General features: G+C 39.9%; 1 protein-coding gene across 2 annotated transcripts in view; it reads right to left on the bottom strand.

Annotated features, from left to right (window-relative positions):
• Positions 1-1,135: 1,135 nt before the first annotated feature.
• Spef2 (sperm flagellar and cilia associated 2) overlaps positions 1,136-19,945 on the bottom strand; it is a 167,303-nt gene continuing 148,493 nt past the window's right edge. Inside the window, exons 33-37 of one of the 2 annotated variants that reach the window (XM_021183947.3) lie at positions 15,498-15,590; positions 12,295-12,474; positions 6,938-7,177; positions 6,667-6,789; positions 1,136-1,232 (exon numbers count right to left, since the gene is read on the bottom strand). In XM_021183947.3, coding sequence (XP_021039606.1) covers positions 1,143-1,232; positions 6,667-6,789; positions 6,938-7,177; positions 12,295-12,474; positions 15,498-15,590 — 726 coding nt within the window. In that variant the 3' untranslated portion in view covers positions 1,136-1,142. The remainder of the gene's footprint in view (positions 1,233-6,666; positions 6,790-6,937; positions 7,178-12,294; positions 12,475-15,497; positions 15,591-19,945) is intronic. The other variant, XM_085831427.1, reaches the window with a different exon arrangement.

The following is a 19,945-nucleotide window of genomic DNA, read 5'->3' as shown; positions in this document are numbered from 1 at the left end:
GAGAGACAATGCACCTAGTCTTGTAGTGATTTGATGTGCCAGGGTGGGTAGGAACGCAGGGAAAACCTCCTCCTCCTTTGACGCAGACAGGGAGTGATGCCACAGTGTTCTGATGTAGCCAATGTTGTGTCAGAGTAAATGACCTCGCAATAACTATGACAATTGGTTGGAGATAACACCTCCTTTGAACCTGTGGTAATGACCTCCTAAGGACAGTTGCCTGGACAGCTCTTCTAAGATCTGATTCTTTATTGAAAAGGAAGAGATTGTTCCTTGAAGTGGACATAGCTAGATGTGAGGACCTGTAAGCTTTCACAAAACCTGTAAATTTTATGGAAGTGGAAGAAGCATCCAGAAATCGGCTGTGCATAGATGGCTTATTCCTCGGACCTTCAGAAATACATGCTGTATGAGCAGAGTAGGACCCACTAAGAAATTGTCAGAGAACAGCCACAGGAGGGAAGCAGGGAGGAGGCCATCACTGAAGCTCAGCAGCCCAGGATCGTCGTTGCTCTTTTTTTATGACATTTCCTTGAGATGACAATTATGATCATTGAATTTAGTTTCTGGTTAATCACGTAAACAGTGTAGCTGTCTATGAGGGGAAATCTTGCATTCTGTTAGACACAAATGCAAATAAAAGTGTGACTGGTCTAGCAACTCAGGGATGCACCTTTCTTCTTGGCTACTAAGATGTTCAAAGTTTACAATCCATGAAGTAAGAACTGTAAGATGGAAGAAATGTTCTCTTTGATATATGGAGCTTTGGTGGGACTTTCAACACACCCCCTAATGTGGATATCTCCCATAGGGAGACTTCATGCCTTACTTTGAGTGTATTGTTTCTGGTAATTTCTTTTTCCAGGATCACTTAAAAATTCATTTTTTTGTCTTTAAGGTCTCTCTCTGTCTCTCTGTCTCTCTGTCTCTCTCTCTCTCTGTGTCTCTCTCTCAGCATTTTATGGCTAAAATGTTCTCTAAATTGAGGTTTTTGTTTAAGAGCTTCTCATCAACTGAGTAGTCACACCTACACCCCTCACAACAATGCACACAACAAACGCCATGGTCAATTTGATTATGAATATTTATTCAACAAAATAAAACAAACCAAAAAAAAACCCAAAAAACCAAACCCACAGCCTTCACTTCTTTTCGTCTGTAAGTCTTGATGGTGACCTTTCTCCATCACTGCCTTGTGCATGCTCACTCCTTTGAAGAATCATTTTAATGTCCTAGGAGAGAAAAATCAAAGAGAAGTTACAAATGAAAATTAAGAATTTATGACTGATGGACATCGTAGATGGCAGTTATTAAACAGTTGCATTTTCCTTTAGTCTTTTCTTTTGTTTTCTCCGAGAAAAAATCTTTCCCACTTAGTGTGAATTCCATTCTGAAACCCCAAGTTCTATCCTTGTAATGATAGCTCAGGGTATTAGAAATTCTCCTTTCTAGTCCTGTAAATGGAGTTGTCTTGATAAGTAGTATTTATAAAAGCAATTACTTAACTCTGTCATATAGTGTGTAAACCAAAAGATTATTTTTCTATAAATGAATAAGACAGTATTCACACTCTATTAAAGAAAAATATAATGCCAAGTTAATCATATCTACATAGAAATTTAAATGTAGAAATTTTGAGCAGTAGATTTTTCCCCCTGGGATTTTTCCCATTTCTTCATTTTTTTTCTTACTATCAGAGATGGTAATGTTAAAATACTTTAATTTCTATTTTTTTATTATTTTATTTTATTATTTTATTAGGTATTTTCTTCATTTACATTTCAAATGCTATCCCAAAAGTCCCCCATACCCCCCACTCCCCTACCCACCCACTCCCACTTCTTGGCCCTGGAATTCCCCTGTACTGAGGCATATAAAGTTTGCAAGACCAAGGGGCCTCTCTTCCCAATGATGGCCAACTAGGCCATCTTCTGCTACATATGCAGCTAGAGACATGAGCTCAGGGGGTACTGGTTAGTTCATATTGTTGTTCCACCTATAGGGTTGCAGACCCCTTTAGCTCCTTGGGTACTTTCTCTAGCTCCTCCATTGGGGGCCCTATGTTCCATCCAATAGCTGACTGTGAGCATCCACTTCTGTGTTTTCCAGGCACCAGCATAGCCTCACAAGAGACAGCTATATCAGGGTCCTTTCAGCAAAATCTTGCTGGCATATGCAATGGTGTCAGCATTTGGAGGCTAATTTTGGGATGGATTCCCGGGTGTGGCAGTCTCTAGATAGTCCATCCTTTTGTCTCAGCTCCAAACTTTGTCTCTGTAACTCCTTCCATGGGTGTTTTGTTCCAAATTCTAAGAAGGGGCAAAGTGTCCACATTTTGGTCTTTGTTCTTCTTGAGTGAAATAGCTGGATATAAAATTAACTCAAATAAGTCAATGGCCTTTCTCTACACAAAGGATAAACAGTCTGAGAATGAAATTAGGGAAACAGTACCCTTCACAAGAGTCACAAATAATATAAAATACCTTGGTGTGACTCTAAATATGGAAGTGAAAGATCAATACTTTAATTTCTTAAATCATAATTTTTTTCAACATAAATGTGAACTTATATATGTAGAATGAACATTCTAATATACACAAAGCACAAAAATTGCATAGCTGTAATGTTAATTTTTAATTTTCCCCCAAAGTTTAGGAAAATGCTTTACAAATGTAAATTTCTTTGCTCCAGCGATGACTGCAGAGCTTTCAGATTGTGGTCACCTTACACATGAAGACACAGGCTGCTTCACTCTCTATCTTGTTGGTTTGCTTATGTGTTCCTGCCAGGACCGATACTGACCCCATTTCTTCAAAACATTGACCTCCTTAAAGACAGTGGGCAACCTTGAGTGAGCTATGTGGAAAAGAACAGTGGCTTACACTGATGTCTAGGTCCCGCTTGCTGCAATGCTAGAGGATGGGCATATATGTTGGTAGACCTTAGTTATCTGTGAACTAAGGTATTCATTTTGTGATTGTCTGACACTCTGCAGCATGGGCAACGTGACCTGCATGCTCTAGATACATGCCAACCAGCATTGGAAAATTCAAGATGAAATAGGGGGCTGTTGTCAGCAGATTGGAGAGAGGACTGGAAGTGTCGGATGCTTGTCACAGTCACATATTTGTCGCAGAAAATTGACTTTGTTCCCTGGTTATGATGTTCCCACTCATTTTGTAACCTTTACACAAATCATTTCCTTAATGATTCAAAAATACTTTTGGATATACTTTCTCAGTACAAGGTCTAGAGGAGTAGAAAAAAAAAGTACATGATGTTACTGCAAATCTGTAAAAATTAATAAAAAAAAAATTCCAGCACCAAGTCTGGAGTTTCCGATCGTATTCACCTCTGACTCTTCCTGGGATTTCAGTTTAACACTTGGTCACTGTGGCCGCCTGCCAGGGAAAACTTTGTCTCTCTCTGGAGAGTTTGAGAACTGAGCCATCTGTCTGTCCATCGAGCTGCCACTGCACACGGTCCGTCTCACTTGCGAGCGTGTCTGGTTCTGATGTTTCTGTATCCACCTCAGTGTCAGTATCAGCAGTGGTATCTGCTTTTTATCTGCCGGGAACTGAGCTCAGCGATTTGATGCTTGTGCACTCATTTTATCCATGCCAAAGCCCCACAAGGAAGGCCTAACAGTTATCTCCATGGTACAGTTGTGAAACACAGGATGCTGTGAAATCGGACCACACATTTCCCAGCATCACACACTTCCAAGAATCTAGGACTTGTTCCCATAAGCACTGAGCCTGTCCACTTTGAAACAGGAGCAGAACTAAGGTGTGTCGTTACCATTTCATGTAATCCTCTTTTTTTTTTCAAGTCTGTATTTTTAAATGCTGTGGCTTTTACACCCAGACTTTGTAAACACAGAACTCTGAAGCTGCAACCTTCATTTTCCCACTGTTTATAATAGCAAACAACTTCTTAACCTTGAAAAACCACATTCTAGCTTTGGCTCTGCTTATCTCGAACAATCTTCAAATAACATCACTGTGGTTAAGGTTCATTTAAAAAAAATGTGATCTATTTACTTGTCCATGGATACCTGGCGTAAAGATGAACAGCATCAGCATGAGAAGCCCCTGACAAGTCTGCAATGTTTATTATCTTTCTACTTACTTCCTTCCTTCCTTTCTTCCTTCCTTCCTTCCTTCCTTCCTTCCTTCCTTCCTTCCTTCCTTCCTTCCTTCCTTCCTTCCTTATTTCCTTCCTTCCTTCCTCTCTCCCTCCCTTCTTTCTTCCCCTATTTCATCCTCCCCTTTCCTACTTTTCTTCCTTTTTTGGTTAGCAAAAATAGGAATGAAATGTCTTAGTGGAAAGAGACCCCTCTTTAGGCTTTCCAGGTCTTTGGTACAACTCTTGTTGATATAGTCCTATCAGTGAGAATCAAATAGCTTCCCACCCTGCTTTTTGATTACTGAGGTCAGCATCAGGCAGGAGATACGAAGGGCAAGGAGAATGAAGAGTTTAAGGATCTGATTCACACTTAGCATAAAGAAGTATTCGGTCACTGAGTTAACTCACTAATTCACTAATGGAGAAATAAGCTAGGTTGCTAGTGATTCTGGCTCTAGGGGTCTGGTTAAGTGCAGGATGGTTGGGAGGAGGGGTTCTCAGGACAAAAGTGAATTGAATACATAAGAAGACTGTGGAGATGTACAGAAGAGGTTCTGATGATCAAGGTGTCAAAATTCTCCTGGCATACTGTGTGGCTGGTGGCTTGGCACCTCTGGCATCTGGCTACACTCCTGGCATAAGGAGGAGCTGTGAGAGCCTTGCTTTGGCATCTGCATCTTCTCTGTTTGGCAGCCCTCTCTATCTTTGAGCCACCCAGATTCTATTCAAAAAAAAATCTCTCATGATGTTACCATCACTAGATACTACCCTGTGGGAAGCAAACACTTCCCAAAATGGGAGAAACACATCATTTAGAAGATTTCTGGAGCCTCTGGATTTCCCTGTGGACCTTGCTGTTCTTCAGAGGCTGTCTTTGAAAGCTGCTAATCTCAAGGCTTCTGCTGTCAGGCAGGAACCTGAACAGAATCTTCTCTGGCTAGTGTCAAGGGCTGTTGAGCTGTCCTGGCTTTGTAGGAGGTTTTCTCTCCATTAAGGGAGGAAATAATTGACCTGTCACTTTATGCTCTTACTTATCCTGTGTAGTAGAAAATGAATTCTGTTATACATGATTCCAAGAGATTCAGTAATTATTTGACTAGTTCAAGTGAGGCCTCTCCCCTTATATGTGGAACAGTTTGCATAGCGTGAAAGATGGCATCTAAACAGTCAGGTATTGAACTCACTATATTAAAAATGGCATAGTAACACGATATGATTAGGTGATATGGAAATGTTGAGAAAATTAATAGAATAACATGCTCCCATACTCAAAGCCTATTGATTCCTCAGTTGCCTTTTCAAATTCAATGCAAAACTTGGCTTTCCTTCTTTTCAGCATTAATTAATCTCACTAATCCAGTGGAATCCCCCTATACCCTCTACAGACAGCCTTTCAAGGAAGATCCTGCCCTTCTTCCGTGTGGGGCTGCTTCTATACATTGGCTCGGGCCTGCTTTCCACCCAGGATGTCTCCATTGCCCCATCCTTGTAGGAATATGTATACAGACTTTTCTCCCTCTCCCTTCCCAAACCTCAGTCATTTCTACTTTCCAAGAATCTTGTTTCCTCTATGCTTCTAGTACACACAAGTAACAGCTTGAATATCTGTTGTTTTCTACTTGGGTTATTTACATTATGTCATTTGTCTGCCATTCTTTTTTAAAAGGTTTCTTTTTCTATTTTTAAATTTATTTTTGGTTATATATTTTCTTTATTTAGATTTCAAATGTTATCCCCTTTCCTGGTTTCCCATCTGGAACCCCCCTATCCCATCCCCCTCCCCCTTGTGAAAATTTTATTGGAAACATAAGTATGCACAGAAAAAAATGTTATCATCACTTAATAGACAGGACAACTAGGTACCACCTTGGGGCAGGTGGCCTTGGATTACATAAAAGGGCAAGCCAGATGAGCCACAAGGAATGGATTGGTAAGTAATTTCTTCATTTGCTTCTATTCAGTTCCTGCCTCTAGGTTCCCACCCTGAGTTTATGACTTGGGTTTCAGTGATGATGTTCTGTAATCTTTAAACCATATAAATCTTTTCTTTCCCAAGTTTCTTTTGATCGTGATGCTTTATCTGCAATTGAAAGAAAACTAATGCACTCTCATGTGATACACTGAGCATGTATAGTATGATTTGAAAATAGTGACTAAACCAGCACTTGGATGGAGACTATAGTCTTGGTTAGTTCTTTATAAAGCAGGATGAGTCCTAGTCTCTACACTTTTCTATTGTAGACAAGCATCGTTATTTGCCCAGAACAATTCATATTGCTAATAGTCCACATAACAGCTTTATGTATAACCTACCCACAGCCCTATCCTATAGCCCCAAGGTAGCACTAAATACTAAGGATGTAAATCTATAACACTAAGAATTATCTCAACTGTGCATTAGTGTGCTATCCTTGGGCATTGCAGGCTGGAAGGTATGGGCAAGTCTAGCTTGCGCTCCTTTAATAGCTCACAGTAGAAATGTCAAGTGTACCCTTAGCTGGAACCAAGCAAATTAGGATGATTTTGACTCATACTCACAGGAAATTTATAGTCTACATAATTTGCAATCAGGTCCTGAATGTAAGGATGCTTCAAGAGAATATTAACTTCAATTGGCTCCAGGTTCCTGGCACCCAGGTCCTGAAATGTCTTGATGAAGTTCTTTAAAGAAGAATACAAGCAAAGTTAATTTTTCTTGTGATCTTGAAGTTATTTTCAAGTGGATTCGTATAATAAAGTAATCTACCATAACTTCTCCCCAATACAAAGCACTTTTAAAAAGCAATTCCATGGAAACAGTCTAACCAACCTCTGCATAAATATTCTCTAATTTTAGGTAGCTGGCAAATCTGTTGGCATCCAGTACTTCATTTCCTCCTCCAAACACTTTGAGCAGTGTTTCCAATGAAATCTTTTCGGTGTTTGCATTTTCGGGAATTTCTTCTTCCTTTTGTTCATCTTTCTCCTCCTTCAGTTCCCGGTCCTCTTTTGCACTACTTTCCTCAGGCTCAGGGAATTCCTCAATGGGACTCACAGTGGAGATGGAGGTCTGTAAGATTAGAGGGTGGCAAAATGAGACAGACAGAGATGCTTCGAGCAATGGAGATGCTTTACCAACCGTTCACAAGGACATGCACACAAGGGCCATGTAAAGGAAGGCCAGTGCCTACTGCAAAAACCATTAAGCACTTTATAGAAGGAAATGCACTGGCTACACTCAAAATCAGTGCCAAAGTCCTAACAGCAGTTTAGCGTGTAGTGCAGAAGTCTCCGTGGGGTTGCATCCCTTTCATCTCAACCAACCCTCACGTTTACTATTCTACCAGGTACATAAAATTCCTCTACAGTGGAAGTAAATTAGAGTAAATGGCTCCCAGCATCTGTGTGTGGCAGGATTGCCCTTTGAAATTGACTCCAGTCGAGGTTATTTGAAATCCATAAGACTAATTGTGCCTCTTGATTCCATAAGTATAGATTAGGAATGATCCAGAATAAATGCTTATGGACACAGAAAGTTTCAAACATAGGAGGTAATTCGGTGTTATAATAAAAATAGATGACCTATAATTCCAAAAGAATAGTGACACAAATTATAGTTTTGTGATGGACACAATTCTGTTATGAAAATTATGGTTTGGAAGAATATCCAACCTGACAAAAATGCAGTCATAGAGTAAGTTCATAAAAGTCCCATCAAACTTCTGATTTCCCATTGCCACTAGGAAAGGAGAACTGATAATTTAGGAGAATGCTGATGTCATTAAATATCCAGTTCAGTTGATTTATTAATTGTTAGTTGTCATACATGACAGAATAATAAATTAAGCCTATGGCAGATATGTGTCCCCATGGAGGGACTGTTGTCAGTGTTGAAGAAAGGTACAATTGATTCATCTTGGGAGGTCACCTTGCTTTTGCTGAGAGTTTATATCTTTTGCTAAGTAGGGAATTTAATTCAAAACTTAAAGGGGGCTTATAAGAGTTGAATGATTAGTGATTAACTATATTTACACATTCGTTAAAACATACATTTTCTACTTGTAACAATGAAACGCTCCATGGCAGGAGTAGGAAACAGGTGTTAGCCTCTTCACCTGGGATCTTGGTGATTGCTCCCTTAGTTGCTCACCAGGCCACAAATCATTTGCTACGTGGAACTTGCACCTAACATTTCTTGCAGAGTGGGTGTGGAATTAATGGTTGTGTATGGGGAACAGTGCACGGGCACTGTGGCAACAGTGCAAACACAGAGCCTGTGGGTAAGCAAATCCCTGTCTGGTTTGGTGAGCAGGAACTTTCAAAGTTAGGAAAATCTGGTTTTTATGTTGCTATTTGCATAGTCAGGGCAGTTCATCCCTTTAAAAGACCAGATACATGCATAATGGAATAAATCATTTTTAGTCAAAAATATAACAATTTAAATATGTAACATTTTAGAATAAAGAGTCCTTGGCTTTCTGATGACAGAGGTATTTTTGTTGTTTTGTTGTAGCCTGTTTTGTTTTGTTTTTTAATTCCTATTGCCTTTGCTCTTTGGGACTTGGAATACCCATTATGGATCTAAGGTAAGAGAAGAAGGAATGAAGAAATGGTCTGGTGTTCTGGAAGTGATAAAAGGTATATGCAAGAAAAGAGTTCACTCTAACAGATACTGGAGAGAGAAACCAGTGATTGTAGCCAGAAGAAAAGCCAGTGCTTTGGAAATGTTATCTGTGGCATCAAAGCAGAGAGATCCCTGCCCTTCAAACAGGGAAAATGGTTACACCTTTGAGCACTGTTCTGGCTCTCAGAGACTGATCTCAAACCCACACATGTGTCCTGGAAATGATGCTTGTGCATTTCTGCTACTGATTCAGCTCAGGCCTAATCTCCAAAGACAGAAAATAATGTTGGTTCTGAGAACAAAAGCATCACACAAGATGTGTCCATGCTTTCAACTCCAGGGTCTCCAACATGCTGAAAAGAGGGTTTTAATAAGAATTCAAATATGTGGGAGATGCAAGCTAACAATTTACTAAACTCTAATATCAGAGTCCTGAAAACCCACAGAGGTTTCAAAATTAGCTATTTCCTCAAATTTCACTTACCTAAGGATTACATTCACTAAAACTTATACATTCTTGGTAAAGGTTTTGTTCTCGGGCTTTTAAAAAATTACCTAAGAAAACAATGGCTTTCCACAGAAGGCTGGAGCCACATTGAGTGAAAGCAACATGGTAGCAAAGATACAGAGGGAGGAACAAAATATAAGACAGGGCTTCCAGTTCTCATAATAACATAGGCAGAAGGCAAAGGTTTGATGGAATGCCTTGAGAGTGCATAGAGGTTAGCTGGCGATGTTATTTCTGAGTGAGGTCTTTGCAGACTCCTGGGATGAGGTTGCCCAGGAAACTAGAACACAGTTGGAAAGTCTCAGAAATGGAAGGGTATAATTGTGGAATGAGTGAGGTGGGAAACTCTTGTGTTTCTGAAGTGCTTAGAGTTGATTTTAAGCCTGAACAGTCCCTGAAGGCCAAAGAGAGACATGTCCCAATCTCTGCAGGCATCCTTGGTTTCTGAACAATGTCTTTGTGATTTAAAAGAGTGCTCAAGAACAGCTCTCAAATGGAGCTACTTCCTGTGTGAGGACACTAAAATGATGTCATGAGAAGGCCAGGGACATCAGGGATACAGGCTACCTATTCTAGGTGGCTTGGTGCTACCCACCATAGTGGTTGCTATGGTAATGGCCTCTCTATAACTGGTCTTTCTTTCTCTGGGCAGAATCATTTGTTCCTCTCCTTATCTCCTTGCACCACCACCTCTCTTCTTGTTTTGGCTCTATTCACAAACACTGAGCACTAGCTATGTGCAGCTACTTTAGAGGACATGAGACAACTTGACCTAGACTCCAGATAGGGATAATCTGTCCATAGGAGTCAATGGATAGACAAGGCCCAGCCTAATGGGGTCCCAGAGCTGAGAAGGGAGGTGGATACAAGCCCTCATCCTTAACCCAGAAGTTATCTCCAATTAATAACTGTTCACATATAAAAATTTCGTTTTTGCTAACAGAGTCTCACTGTATATAAAAAACTCTCTTAAGGCCAGGAACCCCATGCCCAGTAATAGATGGCCAACACAAAACAAACTCAATGGTATCTTTGGAGAGCTTTTTGTCATATAATATAATACATTGTCAGGAATTTTTTTTAAACCTTACAGGCCCTTTGCATATATATTTTGAGCTCCAGCTTTGTGTTTTTATGGGCTTTCTCTGTGTGAGGATGTGCATCTCTGCATCTATTTGTGAGGATGTGCATCTCTGCATCTATATGTGAGGATGTGCATCTCTGCATCTATATGTGAGGATGTGCATCTCTGCATCTATATGTTTCTAGAGCTTTTTCTTTCGTTCTTTTTCTTCAGTTTGTCAGTTTGTTTTCTATTCTGTTTTTTAATTTTATTTTTACCTTTTATAATTATGTTTTCAGTTGACCATTTGTATTCTAATGAAAGTGAGAAAGGAAGCAAGTGATTTTGTGTGGGTGGAGCAGTGAGGAGGACCTCGGAGGAGTCGGGGGGAGAGGAACCATAACAGGATATGCTATATTAAAATATATCTTCAATTAAAATATATATCTTTAATTTGTGTTAGCTCCCTGTTTGGTATGCCATCACTTCATTTCCTATGGCTCATTTCCTTGACCAATTAGCCTCCTTTCAGAAGAGAACATTTATCTTTGTATCTGTCACATTCCTGAGGTTAAGCAATGGGCTTGATTTACAAAATTGAAGAATTTCAGTGCACTGTTGTCAAACTCCTTCCCAGATCGTGCCCTAAATTTGAGGATGCTGAGCGAGTCAAGTGCCTATTGTTCACCAACACCCTGACTTCAGTCTGCTGAGTCCAGAGTAGAAGATGACTTCAACGAAGTTGTATTTTTACCATGTGAGCAGTTTGGTATTGCAGGGGACAGGTAAGAGAGAGGAGGGCAGCCATCACCTGAGATCAGGACAATTCTCTGTGCCTGAGAAGTATCACACTGAGTCCTCGGGCAGGCTGTAATTTTGAAGTAGTCATAAATCTAGTATTAGTTTAAAGGACACATAATCTATGTGGGGATATAGAGACATCACTGTGAAAGTGACAAATGTTACCTCAGGATAGCTGGCTGTACTTAAGTTACTTACATAGAAAAATTCTAAAGTGGCTTTCTCGTGTGGAAAATATCAACACTCCTTGCTTGCACATTTGCTGTGATATAAGTATTTGAAAAGCCCCATGCCAGCTTATTGGGCACCAGTCGGCCCTCACCCTGGCCTGGTGCTTATGGTTAAACTTCATGGGCAAATCTAATAGAGCCTATCTCTTCCCACAAGTGAATGTTGTCAAGGGACTCTCCCATTTCTTCCCGATTATCTCTTCTTTCACAAATACATGCAAAAGGGAAATAAATGAGGCTGGGATGCTGAGGGTATGGATATCAGTCCCTCCCACAATGCCCACAAAGAGCTCAGAAAGAATCACCATCAGGATTTCGCCCTTGGGAGAAGAGATTGGCAATCAAAAGCCAGAAATAGTATAAATGCACACCAGGGAACCAGTCACTTTGTACCCAACAGGAGGCCTTTCCATCTAAAAACACAAGGGAATATCCATCACCTGGAAATCACCAGGGAAATGTGTCATGGCTTCCAAATTGCTTAGAAAGTTTCTGTGCCCTTTGAGGAAAATGATGTAAGTGCTGTGGTTTCAGGACTCAAATAAGGTCAAAAGTCAAACATATTTCTGTGGGTAGTGGCCGAGGTCTGAGCTTGCTTCAGGTACGTTCTTTGCATACTCTAAAATGTGTATCAGGTCAACAATCCACTTCCTGCTTGTTTCTTATAATCAGTACTTCTTGCAAAACCCAGTCCCGTCTGCTGCTTTTCGAGCAAACTTCGATCCTATCGAGAGACTTTGAACAGATGTTAATTTTACTACTGAAGTGCTCTGAGTTCCCCGACTTTAGTGCAATTGAAGAAGGTTTACTGGAAGTCCTATTACATGTAAAGCATGGTGTTGAGGACCCAGAAAAATAAGATGAAGAAAGGAAGTGAGTCTCTACTGTTGTAAATTTCTACTCCTTGGCTTCCTCGCTTTCCCTGGAACCCAAAGTTGTCATGTTTGTGCCATGTAGTTACCTTTTCTGCCGTCAGCATCGGAGTTTCAACTTGGCGGAAGATGTGAGTCCCCACAGCCACACTGAGGGCCCTGTAGACTCCTTCCAAAGTGTCTGGGTGGCACGCAAAATACAGCAGCATCTGCGTGTAGTCAAGCTGAGGTGGCTCCTTCTCACAGTCCGCAAACAGCCTAAAGAAGAACTGTCACACACACACACACACACACACACACACACACACACACACACAATTTGTAACTTCAGATAAGAGTGGGTTCACTGTGGCAGTGAGGAGGCAGAGACACCAGGTAAGCCATACCTGGATTTACAGAAGTGTGAGATAGTAATTGGGCAGCACACCAGGTCCCTAATTCTGTGGTCATTGCTCCATGACACAGAAATGAAGACAAATCCATTGCTTTGGTCTTTTGGCAAATGCTTATTGAGTACCATAATGCACTAGTTCGGATTTTTAAAGTATTTAAGATACAATTAATAAGAAGACACCAGCTCTTGAGGAGCTAATTTTGCTATAGAGCAGTGGCTGCTGGACATGGTGCTGACGTGCTCCTGAGCTCATTGCAGCTGTGGTTGTCTGCATAAGACCGGCCACAAGATTGCGCAGGCACCTTTTCCCCATAGACGGAAGGAGGAAAAGTCTGATGAGTCCCTTCTCCTCTCTTAGCGACTCATTAACAGTTAATCACTTAGTTGTGACAAGGGATGTGTGACAGTCTCTTCAGTGGTATAATTATGTAAATTGCCCATGCTCCAGGATGTGTTCAGCCAATCCTTTGTAAATTCAGTGGGTCATGTATTGGAAGAGGGCATACAAACTAGAGGGGAGAGAGTGACTTGTTGGGAAGACAAAGGGTTTCAGTAAGGAGAAGGGAGGAAGATGAGACAGGATAATAAGATCTGAAAGGATTAATACTCATTACAGATATATATGAAATGGTCAATGAGTAAAACATGACTTAAAGAAAACAAAACAAACAACAAAGTCTCATAGTACAGAGTGTATGGGTAATATTGTGGAATCTCACCATTTGGGAACAGCATGAAGTGGACAGTTGCATTTTACAAACACTGAAATGTTCAGAGTGGTGCTGAAATCTCTAAGTGTGTGTATGTGTGTCTCTGTGTGTATGTGAACATAGTATTCTGTTTACCTTTTCTGTTCTTGGACAGGACATAGCATGTGTACATGCGTGTACTCACCTACCCTGCTAGCCATCTTTGCTCATGTGCATGTCTCTTTCTCAGAATCCAGAGACTGTTTCTTTTCCTCCATTTAATTTTATACCAGCAGGTTAGAGGCAGACCTTTCTGTGTACTCAAAGTCATTTTCTTGTTCTACTGCTGAAGAAACAGCTACAAACTCTGCCCTGGATTGAAATATTTTTCATGTGATATGATCACCAGGCAGCAGTTTTCTTCCCAAATATTGAGGAGGATGTTCATATTGTTAGACAATGTGTTTATGAAGTCATGTGGAAACCACCTTCCAAGAGCTGTATATGAAAGCCAAGTGTGGGGACACATGCCTCGAATCTTAGTACTAGGGATAAAGAGGCAGGCAGATGTCTGTGAGTTCAAGGCTACCCTCTTCTACATATTGAGTTCCAGGTCAGCCAGCTCTATAAATTGATACCTTTGTTTCAAAGAAAGAAATACTTTGTGGTACAAGTTATCTCAATCACCTTGTCTCAGATTAAAAATATTAACAAACAATTATTAACCCCAAAATGCTAACTATGTATCTCAGACCCTGTTGGTAACTACACGGCTCTTCCTTTGACCTCTCTTCTGCTAGCATGTTGGAGAAATGCTTAGGAGGAAAGACCATGAAGCTTCAACTTCACACAAAGAACTATAGTCCATTAAGGAATACAGAGAGTGGGAGGAATAGCCTAACCAGGAAAGAGCACACCAACTGATTATCCAATTGCATTGCCAATCCTTAAAACATTTGTATTAGTAGTATTATGCAGAATGAGTAGATTATATTTAGAAATATGTTTGTATTTACATATATGTATATAACAACGATTATTGAAAAAGAGGGCATGATTTCGAAAGAGATCAAAGAGGGGTATATGGGAGGGTTCAGAGGGAGGAATGGAAAGGGACAATGATATAATTGTGATATCAAAAATAAAGTAAAACATCTTAAAATTGAATTTAATTTAACTGTGTGATTGCTTACTTAAATGTTAGAAAGGAGTAATGTCCAATTTTGCATTGCAGTTTTGAGCTAATGATTAACTAGAAACCAAACCATTGATATATATATATATACATATATATATATGTGTGTGTGTGTGTATGTGTGTGTGTGTGTGTACTTGCTTGTATATATATATGTATATATATATATATATACAAGCAAGTACAGCATATATAGAGATATAGATAGATATCGATATCGATATAGATATAGATGATATAGATATAGAGAGAATTTGCTGTGATGTCTAAATTCACAAATTCCGATTTTCTACTATATTACTGAATGTGGCTACATTAGAGTGTACGTGTGTGTACATATATTCAATCATTTATACAGAAGTCAAAGTGACTTCAGATTTTAAGGCTTTACATCTATTGTGTCCTCGGTAATAGCAGTAGACTTAATACTGTTACTGATGCCATACTGAGGACAGCAAGCTACTTATGAACATGAGTACTTATGGATATTACATGCAAATCTTGCTCTGTTTAACAAAATCAAAGGAAGTGCATAAAGTAAATATTGTAAAATGACAGAATCTTATTTTAAAATTGGGATAATGTTGAAGAATTCTATAATTGGAAGAATGGCTTACTAGATAGATGAAAAAACAACAACAAAAGAAACCCTGATATCCAATAATCACCTAGGTAAGAGATCATTTTGACATTTCTCCTCCCCTAGAATTTCTCTATGAGGAATGCTCCCCTGAATGAACAGTCAAGAAAACAACCAAGTATCTAAGAAGCAAGGGTGGAGTAAGAGGAACCTTTTCATCTCAAGTAGAAGTACATAAAGAAAATCACCATTTCCATACACCACATAAAATATTATCCATGGTCAGCACTGATATTATGGCTGCCACATGTAATCTCAGTACTTGAAAGGTTCAAGCTTGGTCAGGATGCTGTACTTGCTGGGCACCCGCCTGAGTTACAGAACAATAACCATCTCAAAAATCAATGATAAGAATAAAAAGAAAGAGTAATTACCTCTATAAGATGCTCCTGTCGATTGAATGGCAAGGGTTCAAGGGGACTTTCTGGAATTTTTATATCTTCATCTCCTGAAAACCATAGACCAGCCTACACACACAGACACACAAAAAATATAATGCATATCTATAACATTTTCTGCAGAGATATTACAGTTTCTTTTAAAACCAGAGATTAAAAATTTGCTCTAATTTCTACCTAGTGATCTCCAAAAGACAGTGTACATGGGAGAGTCTGGATGAAATACTACATTTGCATTTGCATTTGTTTTAATGCCATCATTTTATTATGGTGATTTCCATATGTGATAAAGTACATGTTGGTGCCATCAAATGAGAATGTATTACACAGAAAAAAAAACCCAAACGGGGGTGTTAGCTCTGTTTTAGTGTTTGGAATGTGAAAGACACTTGGAAGTTACAACAGCAGCCTAAGCTCCTGATGGCTACACTTTGGAGGGGTCTGTGTGTTTGTTGGTGGCAGAGTTGCCAGTTCTCATATCCTGGACATTTCTTACTATTCCCATTTGGCAATGCTTCCACCATTTCTTTTTTCTTCCCATTTCCACTGCTAAAACCTGGTTATACAGCCACACGACCTCTCCCATGCACTGGCCACTCAGCAAATTCAAAATTGGTCTTTTTGTTTGTTTGTTTCCAGTCTCCCTCCTACTTGCTTCAGCATTTTTTATGTGACCCTACTAAATTGCTTCAAGGTTGTCATATCATTATCTGTTCAGATCCAGTGTCTGATCTTGGTCGTTAGATCATATTATCCTTGTGTCTAAGGTGACTTCTACACTCTTTGTTTGTTTGTTTGTTTTTGTTTTTCGAGACAGGGATTCTCTGTGTAGCCCTGGCTGTCCTGGAACTCACTCTGTAGACCAGGCTGGCCTCGAACTCAGAAATCCGCCTGCCTCTGCCTCCCGAGTGCTGAGACAAAAGGTGTGTGCCACCACGCCCGGCTGACTTCTACACTCTTTTTTTTTTTTTTTTTTTGTTTTGTTTTTTTGTTTTGTTTTTTTTTTTTTAATATTTTTATTACATATTTTCCTCAATTACATTTCCAATACTATCCCAAAAGTCCCCCATAGCGCCCCCCACTTCCCTACCCACCCATTCCCATTCTTTTGGCCCTGGCATTCCCCTATATTGGGGCATATAAAGTTTGCAAGTCCAATGGGCCTCTCTTTCCATTGATGGCCGACTAGGCCATCTTTCGATACATATGCAGCTAGAGACAAGAGCTCCAGGGTTGTGGTTAGTACATCATGTTGTTCCAACAATAGGGTTGCAGATCCCTTTAGCTCCTTGGGTACTTTCTCTAGCTTCTCCATTGGGAGCCCTGTGATACATCCAATAGCTGACTGTGAACATCCACTCCTGTGTTTGCTAGGCCCCGGCATCGTCTCACAAGAGACAGCTATATTTGGGTCCTTTCAGCAAAATCTTGCTAGTGTATGCAATGGTGTCAGCGTTTAGAAGCTGATTATGGGACGGATCCCTGGATACAGCAGTCTCTAAATGGTCCATCCTTTCATCACAGCTACGAACTTTGTCTCTGTAACTCCTTCCCTGGGTGTTTTGTTCCCAATTCTAAGAAGGTGCACAGTGTCCACACTTTGGTCTTCATTCTTCTTGAGTTTCATGCGTTTATCAAATTGTATCTTATATCTTGGGTATCCTAAGTTTTGGGCTAATATCCACTAATCAATGAATACATATTGTGTGAGTTCTTTTGTGATTGTGTTACTTCACTCAAGATGATGCTCTCCAGGTCCATCCATTTGGCTAGGAATTTCATAAATTCATTCTTTTTAATAGCTGAGTAGTACTCCATTGTGTAAATGTACCATAATTTCTGTATCCATTCCTCTGTTGAGGGACATCTGGGTTCTTTCCAGCTTCTGGCTATTATAAATAGGGCTGCTATGAACATAGTGGAGCATGTGTCCTTTTTACCGGTTGGGACATCTTCTGGATATATGCCCAGGAGAGGTATTGCTGGATCCTCCGGTAGTACTATGTCCAATTTTCTGAGGAACCGCCAGACTGATTTCCAGAGTGGTTGTACAAGCTTGCAATCCCACCAACAATGGAGGAGTGTTCCTCTTTCTCCACATCCTCGCCAGCATCTGCTGTCACCTGAATTTTTGATCTTAGCCATTCTGACTGGTGTGAGGTGGAATCTCAGGGTTGTTTTGATTTGCATTTCCCTGATGATTAAGGATGTTGAACATTTTTTCAGGTGCTTCTCAGCCATTCGGTATTCCTCAGGTGAGAATTCTTTGTTCAGTTCTGAGCCCCATTTTTTAATGGGGTTATTTGACTTTCTGGAGTCCACCTTCTTGAGTTCTTTATATATATTGGATATTAGTCCCTTATCTGATTTAGGATAGGTGAAGATCCTTTCCCAATCTGTTGGTGGTTTTTTTGTCTTATTGATGGTGTCTTTAGCCTTGCAGAAGCTTTGTAGTTTCATGAGGTCCCACTTGTCAATTCTCGATCTTACAGCACAAGCCATTACTGTTCTATTCAGGAATTTTTCCCCTGTGCCCATATCTTCAAGGCTTTTCCCCACTTTCTCCTCTATAAGTTTCAGTGTCTCTGGTTTTATGTGAAGTCCCTTGATCCACTTAGACTTGACCTTAGTACAAGGAGATAGGAATGGATCGATTCGCATTCTTCTACATGTTAACAACCAGTTGTGCCAGCACCATTTGTTGAAAATGCTGTCTTTCTTCCACTGGATGGTTTTAGCTCCCTTGTCGAAGATCAAGTGACCGTAGGTGTGTGGGTTCATTTCTGGGTCTTCAATTCTATTCCATTGGTCTATTTGTCTGTCACTATACCAGTACCATGCAGTTTTTATCACAATTGCTCTGTAGTAGAGCTTTAGGTCCGGCATGGTGATTCCACCAGAGGTTCTTTTATCCTTGAGAAGAGTTTTTGCTATCCTAGGTTTTTTGTTATTCCAGATGAATTTGCAGATTGCACTTTCTAATTCGTTGAAGAATTGATTTGGAATTTTGATGGGGATTGCATTGAATCTGTAGATTGCTTTTGGCAAGATAGCCATTTTTACAATGTTGATCCTGCCAATCCATGAGCATGGGAGATCTTTCCATCTTCTGAGATCTTCTATAATTTCTTTCTTCAGAGACTTGAAGTTTTTATTATACAGATCTTTCACTTCCTTAGTTAGAGTCACGCCAAGATATTTTATATTCTTTGTGACTATTGAGAAGGGTGTTGTTTCCCTAATTTCTTTCTCAGCCTGTTTATTCTTTGTGTAGAGAAAGGCCATTGATTTGTTTGAGTTAATTTTATATCCAGCTACTTCACCGAAGCTGTTTATCAGGCTTAGGAATTCTCTGGTGGAATTTTTAGGGTCACTTATATATACTATCATATCATCTGCAAAAAGTGATATTTTGACTTCATCTTTTCCAATTTGTATCCCTTTGATCTCCTTTTGTTGTCGAATTGCTCTGGCTAGGACTTCAAGTACAATGTTGAATAGGTATGGAGAAAGTGGACAGCCTTGTCTAGTCCCTGATTTTAGAGGGATTGCTTCAAGCTTCTCACCATTTACTTTGATGTTGGCTACTGGTTTGCTGTAGATTGCTTTTATCATGTTTAGGTATGGGCCTTGAATTCCTGATCTTTCCAAGACTTTTATCATGAATGGGTGTTGGATCTTGTCAAATGCTTTTTCTGCATCTAAGGAGATGACCATGTGGTTTTTGTCTTTGAGTTTGTTTATATACTGGATTACGTTGATGGATTTCCGTATATTGAACCATCCCTGCATCCCTGGGATGAAACCTACTTGGTCAGGATGGATGATTGTTTTGATGTGTTCTTGGATTCGGTTAGCAAGAACTTTATTGAGGATTTTTGCATCAATATTCATAAGGGATATTGGTCTGAAGTTTTCTATCTTTGTTGGGTCTTTTTGTGTTTTAGGTATCAGAGTAATTGTGGCTTCATAGAATGAGTTGGGTAGAGTACCTTCTGTTTCTATTTTGTGGAATAGTTTGTGAAGAACTGGGATTAGATCTTCTTTGAAGGTCTGATAGAACTCTGCACTAAACCCATCTGGTCCTGGGCTTTTTTTAGTTGGGAGACTATTAATGACTGCTTCTATTTCTTTGGGGGATATAGGGCTGTTTAGATCATTAACCTGATCTTGATTCAACTTTGGTACCTGGTATCTGTCTAGGAACTTCTCCATTTCATCCAGGTTCTCCAGTTTTGTTGAGTATAGCCTTTGGTAGAAGGATCTGATGGTGTTTTGGATGTCTTCAGGATCTGTTGTTATGTCTCCTTTTTCATTTCTGATTTTGTTAATTAGGATGCTTTCCCTGTGCCCTCTAGTGAGTCTGGCTAAGGGTTTATCTATCTTGTTGATTTTCTCAAAGAACCAGCTCCTTGATTGGTTGA

This window comes from Mus caroli, unplaced genomic scaffold (assembly GCF_978045245.1).
Source record: "Mus caroli unplaced genomic scaffold, Mus_caroli_1 scaffold_16, whole genome shotgun sequence".
NCBI lineage: Eukaryota > Metazoa > Chordata > Mammalia > Rodentia > Muridae > Mus > Mus caroli.
Note: the sequence above shows the minus strand (reverse complement) of the source record. Positions and strands in the feature narration are given on the sequence as shown.